At 42.0% G+C, this 6,408-nt stretch overlaps 1 protein-coding gene across 1 annotated transcript; it reads right to left on the bottom strand.

Annotated features, from left to right (window-relative positions):
• Positions 1–1,253: 1,253 nt before the first annotated feature.
• On the bottom strand, positions 1,254–2,811 carry LOC141440007 (protein-tyrosine sulfotransferase-like). Its single transcript, XM_074104464.1, has 2 exons — positions 2,528–2,811; positions 1,254–1,485 (listed from the first exon to the last, which is right to left on the bottom strand). Exons 1-2 carry the CDS (start codon positions 2,794–2,796, stop codon positions 1,254–1,256), a joined length of 501 nt encoding a protein of 166 aa, XP_073960565.1. The 5' UTR covers positions 2,797–2,811.
• Between the last annotated feature and the right edge of the window lie 3,597 nt (positions 2,812–6,408).

The following is a 6,408-nucleotide window of genomic DNA, read 5'->3' as shown; positions in this document are numbered from 1 at the left end:
TTCGTAACAAACATCCAAAAATCCTTAGCTTTCCTCTTTATAATATTAGTATAGATAGGTATAATTTTTTGCACAGTATTGAATCGCTATAAGGCGCATGTACATGTTTGCTAAATTGTACAACTGGTGCGAACAGCACACGCGCCAAACACAATGGAGCGTTTTATCTATTAGCGAAAACATCGTACCTGCTTTAATACAATAGGTAAATTCAAGTTTTTATTACCCTTCTCGAGAACGCAAACTTAAAATGAAAACCGATAAAGAAGGTGCCTACCCGGCCTGACACACTTGCGAGCCGCAAGAAAATTATTACTGCGGCGGCGCGCGCGCAGGGCTGCGGGACAAGCGGCGCGGGGCGGGGGGGGGGGGGGGGGGGGGGGCTGCGGGACAAGCGGCGCACGGCCCGGGGGCGCAGCCTCAGCAGACGGGCTCAAACAAGCTCTGTTGTCATCCGACATTAGATTAGAGGTAGTCTCGTGGCGTGGTACTGTGCAATACAACTAAACGGGAAAAGCTACAAAGGATTGAATTTAATCTTTTTTCGCAGTTGACAATGTTGATGTAATTATATACTAAGCAGAAAACATTAATCACATTCGCGGTACAGTCGCCAACACTCGTAAGCTTGACGGCGCCGCCAACGAGCTCAGTTCAGTATGAAGCTGGCGTGGTTTCAGATGTTAACTTTTACAAATTAAAAGGGAACAAAGTATCACCATGATTTTATTTTTTCCCGCTGTTCACAACAATTTCTACGTTCCATACAGTAATTTTCAGTCAAAGTTTTCTTTAATATGATAGCGTTAATATAAATATGACGTTTTACACAACTGGTCGTGGTACAGAAGCGACAGGAGGAACATCGATGCCGGGACCCTCCGCTTCCTCTCGACGACGCACAAGCAAGAGGTACGAGGGGAGAGCTCGTGGCAGGGAGGGGGGCTCCCCTGACCACGGCTCGGAAACTCTAAACGCCAACTTGTAAAGAGCAGAGATTTAATGAGGGCGCTACTTTCTACGTAACTCTTTACCGTCGGAGCATTCAAACAGCGGTATACTTATTCAAAATATACTTCTTATTTGTTCATACCTCACAGAAGGGAAAAATGCGGTTCAAGTCAGTTTTTTTTGCAACCGACTGCGTGTTCGATTTCCCGTTCCCGAGTCCCGGCATCGGAACGTGTCTCGTCTGGGAGGCGGTTTTCGGTGGCGGGGTGCAATGAAACGCGGGGGTACAGTACAGAGTCATGTTAGAGGGTGGGGCGCGGGGCGGGGCTACGGCGGCGGGGCGGGGGCGGCGCGCGGCCGGGCTCCGGCTCGGCGTAGCGCGGCGGGTTGGCCCACGGGTCGTAGCCCAGCACCGACAGCATGGGCGCCAGCTCGGCCATGTCGGCGCGCACGTCGGCCGGCAGCGCGCCCACCCACTTGTCCAGCGCGTCCAGGTTCACCGGACGCACCACCTGGTCCGACGACCGCTCCACGCTGCCGCACACACACACACACCACACGTCATTACTTGCAACACTAACACTCATACCGAAATAAGCGCACAGGCATATTTAACGAAATATGATAAAAAGTTAGTTTTGCTACGACTGCCTTTAATCCGGCTAGTTCTTGGCCGTAACTTTATTCCGGTAAGCATGCGTAAGATTTTGTATTGCACAATCTTTTCAAATATGAATCACCTGTTTCACCATCCATTGATTTGTTTTGTTCGAATAGACATATTTATCCGTCAAATAAAATCAATCAACGGGTGGTGAAACAGCCCCTAAACCTACAATATGTACCTACATATAGCGTCGAAAATTGGGGATAAACTTATTAAGTTCAATCCGATGCAGGTAATTTCGATAACTAGCTCAGCACTATGCTGAAGGGAGTAGTTTTTTCTGCAGCAGACTCGAAATCGTAAAATCGCAAAGGATCGGCGTGGAGCAGATACAGACAGATGAGTTTTATAGTACATTGTGTCTTAAGGGCGGTAAATAAGGAATTACGAACGAGAGTCTATTAGAAGCCCGAAGTCGAAGACTGAGGGCTTTAATGAGTCGATGTTCGTAATTCTATTACCGCTCACGCGACATACAGTGTTTTTCATCACATTTGCGAGTAAAATTTTATATTTCTAAAAGAGAAAAAAAATTAATTCTTCCAAATATTGGCGATACGCTCTTGGCAGCGCCGTCCTCCCCCTCCCCCTCCCCCTCCCCTCCCGCAGCGTGCGTGTGCATGTGGTCCTGCAGCAGCGCACGCAGCAGCAGCAGTACGCGCAATGACACATTTACCGACCACGGGTTTCATGAGAAGCACATTAAGGTCGAGGGTTTTATTTGGGGAGTTTCAACCAAGGTAGCCTGCATAGTTCGACACTGTTTACGAGCAAGTGTGATGAAAAATATAAAGCAAAGAGGTAGGTCAGGTGCGTGTCGCGTGTCGCGTGTCGCGTGTAGTGTGTAGTGTGCAGTGTGTAGTGTGTAGTGTGCAGTGTGTAGTGTGTAGTGTAGTGCAGTGTACGTACTCTGAGAGCGCGACGCCGTGCGGCTGGTTGATGTACCGCTCGTGGTGCAGCACGGCGTCAGTCCAGGGCAGCTGCAGGAAGGCCAGCACGGCTGTGAGCGTCTCCCGGGGCCGCAGCACGAGCGCCTCGTACCGCACGGGCAGGCAGCGCGCCGCGCCCAGCGCCTTGCACTGCTGGTACATGACCTCGACCGCGTGGTTCCACTTGCTCATGCACTGCCGGTACGACGACAGGTCGAAGCCCGTGATCGTCACCTGCCGACACGACATCTATCAATACAGACTCGAGACGACCGCGTTGCGTTTCAAATACTTATTTTCACTTTTATTGTTTTCACCTTGGGATAACACTTGAATCCCTCACTACGCTCAGGATTCTACTTTAGAATCCCTCGCTACGCTCAGGATTCTATTGCAGATCCAAATTTTAACGCCCAAGATGAAAATAATTTTGCTCCCGAGTGGCTGATACAACTTTTCACACCGAACATTGAAAAACTTGAAAATAAAAATTCTAAATATTATTAAACAACAACCAGCATAGAAAATGGCGTGGCTTTACAATTATCAATTTTAAAAATGGCCTTTGCATTAAAACACTTAGAAAAGCCTTGAACAGAAAAGTTGCTCTTTGCTCCCTCTCGCCAGGGAGGAAAAGTTACTTTTCTGAAGAGAGGTGTGAAATAAGTTATTTGTGTCACAACGGAGCAAAATGGTGTATTTACGGCGAGGGCGTACATTGAATTCCAGAATGTAGCGAAGGATTCTGCAATAGGATCCTGAAGCGTACGCGAGGGATTCTAAAGTAGAATCCTGAGCGTAATTGAGAATTCAAGTGTTAACGCCCAAGATGAAAATAATTTTGCTCCCGAGTGCTGATACAACTTCACACCGAACATTGAAAAACTTGAAAATAAAAAATTTCTAAATTATTATTAAACAACAACCAGCATAGAAAATGGCGTGGCTTTACAATTATCAATTTTAAAAATGGCCTTTGCATTAAAACACTTAGAAAAGCCTTGAACAGAAAAGTTGCTCTTTGCTCCCTCTCGCCAGGGAGGAAAGTTACTTTTCTGAAGGAGAGTGTGAAATAGTTATTTGTGTCACAAGGGAGCAAAATGGTGTATTTACGGCGAGCGTACATTGAATCCAGATGTAGCGAAGGATTCTGCAATAGGATCCTGAGCGTAGCGAGGATTCTAAAGTAGAATCCTGAGCGTAATGAGAGATTCAAGTGTTAACGCCCAAGATGAAAATAATTTTGCTCCCGAGTGGCTCATACAACTTTACACACGAGCATTAAGAAACTTGAAAAAAGAAAAATCTAAATATTATTAAAGAAACAACCAGCATAAAATAGCGTGGTTTTACAATTATCAACTTCAAAAAATGAAATTGCAATAAAACACTTGGAAAAGCATTGAACAGAAAAGTTACACTTTGCTCCCTCTCGACAGGGAGGAAAAGTTACTTTTCTGAAGGAGAGGTGTGAAAAAAAATATAACCCCTTCATGTCGGTGCGGTGCTCGCGAATCCGGTGAGAAATGTGATAAAGTCATGTGCCTTTATCTAAACTTTTTTTATCTGTGATCGGTGAACTCCATCCATGTACCACATGACGTGATGTCTCGTGGTTTTGAGTAAATTTCACGAGATTCCAATACTAGCCAGAGCAGAGCGCCCTGGACGCATGGCCAGCCAGACCTAGACTCGTACGGTAAGCCGAGCCTTACCGCGGGTCGAGGCCGCGTTCTCAGTTATTCATTAGCTAGAATGCATAATTAGTTGATCAAAGAACTTACCTGTAAGTGAACTTCGATCATAATTATATGAAGTTGACGCCTCCTCTGTGTTACTACTGTAGTCATGTTTATGACGAGCCAAACCACACGAAATTTAAAGCACGAAGTGTAGAAAAAAAAAAACATTTACTGGTATCCCGATTCACCTCTGGCAACACTGGGAGCTGATACGACATTTTAGTTTAAAGTATGGATAAGAAATAAATAATTAACAATACCTAGCATTAAGGGTGGGATGAAGAAAAAATTTTCCTCATAAAGGGTTGGGTTATATGTATACAGAGGAGGCGTCAACTTCATATAATTATGATCGAAGTTCACTTACAGGTAAGTTCCTTTGATCAACTAATTATATTCGTTGACGCCTCCTCTGTGTTTACTACTGTAGATGTTTAAAGAAATAAATGCTAGATTTTAATTATTTATTATTTCTAATTTAAGCATTAACAAAATAAAACAATTAGATGCAATATTATTCTTAAGCATATTCTAATCTAAGCTATTAAGAATACTCATAGAAAAATTATTTTCATCTCTTAGTGGTCGGTTATAAAAATTTGCAAAACACCTGGATGACTCGGTCCATCCTGCCATTTTCCTTATATGGTCAATATTTACCCCATTTCTACAAGCATGTGAGGTAGATGCATGTCTTGTGCTATGTGCGCTAAAAATAGACGTATCTATGCCTGCCTCAAATAATATAGCCTTGACCCACCTTGCTAAAGTTTGAGTAGAAGCAGGAGTATGAGGCTTTTTGCTGATAATAAACAATTGATCAGATTTTCTTAAGGTTCTTGTGACATTGATATAATCTTTCAAGGTTGTTGCTGGGCATATACTAAGATTATCTTTAAAAAATGGGATTATCAACATAGGTTGGAATTTATTTTTTCCCGATGTTTTTATTGTGTCAGGAATCTTAATCTTTATATTTTCTTCATTAACATTTATGCAACTTAGTTTAATCAATGACATAGTTTGTAATCTATGAGCTGTAACTAAAGTTAAAAGTATAACCAATTTTTTGGATAAGATATCCAAGGTCAAATTAACATTTGGATATAACTTAGAAACATGATTTAAAACTAAGGTTGGATTCCAGGTTTCATCATATTTAGGTTTATTAGGTCTCATTTTGTAAATACCAGTGAAGAAACGTTTAATATTTCTATGTGAGCCTAAATCAAAATCCATAAGCAGTGACAAAGCGGATCTGATAGAATTAAGGGTACCATAAGCAGAACCCTCATTAAATTTCTTTGTTAAAAAGGCTAAGATTTGAGGAATTGACATTAAAAAAGGATCTATTTTTTCATTAGTACAGAAAATCCACCACTGTTTTAGGCATGAATCATATTGTTTTAAGGTACTTTTTGATAAGGAGTTTAACATTATATCAATACTATCGTTACTTAATCCTTTTCTTAAGTAAACTTCCCTGATAGTACTGCAGCAATCAGTGTAAGGTTTTGATGCAACGGATGGCAGTGCCTGAAAGGAGAAGACAAAAGTGTTCTACATGGGTGAAATTTTATTAAGTCTGATTTCATAAGAGTTCTAAATGTGGGAAACCAGGGTTGAGCAGGCCAGAATGGAACAACCATTATTCCCTCCGCTTTGTCGGTCTTTATCTTTTTTAGGCATTTGAGAATAAGTGAAAATGGTGGGAATGCATAAAACTGTAAATCAGACCAAGAAACAGTAAAAGCGTCCACAGCTAAACAACCTGGTTCCATATGCCAGGAGATAAATTGTTCACATTTAGCATTTTTGTTTAGTTGCAAATAAATCTACTTTTGGACATCCAAAGGTTGACTTAATTTTATTAAAAGCATTGGTGCTTAATTGCCATTCCGTTTCTATATTTACTATTCTAGATTCTTTATCAGCAACTTGATTATCCTTAGATGCTATATATGATGCGTATATAAATAAGCGTCTTGATTCGCAAAATTGCCAAATTTCACGTGCCAGGTTGTTTAAATGTGGATACTGTATGCCGCCGTATCGATTCACGTATGCTATAGCGGTCGTATTATCACATCGCAATAAAATTTCACAGTTATTTAAATTT

This window comes from Choristoneura fumiferana, chromosome 21, assembly GCF_025370935.1.
Source record: "Choristoneura fumiferana chromosome 21, NRCan_CFum_1, whole genome shotgun sequence".
NCBI classification, from domain to species: Eukaryota; Metazoa; Arthropoda; class Insecta; order Lepidoptera; family Tortricidae; genus Choristoneura; species Choristoneura fumiferana.
Note: the sequence above shows the minus strand (reverse complement) of the source record. Positions and strands in the feature narration are given on the sequence as shown.

Bases quoted from the DNA above. Each gene is read 5' to 3' on its own strand.
- LOC141440007 (XM_074104464.1), bottom strand. From the start codon at position 2,796: ATGTCGTGTCGGCAGGTGACGATCACGGGCTTCGACCTGTCGTCGTAC. The intron at 1,486-2,527 runs GTACGTACACTG...TGTGTGCGGCAG, and splicing joins CACGGCGTCGCGCTCTCAGA to CGTGGAGCGGTCGTCGGACC.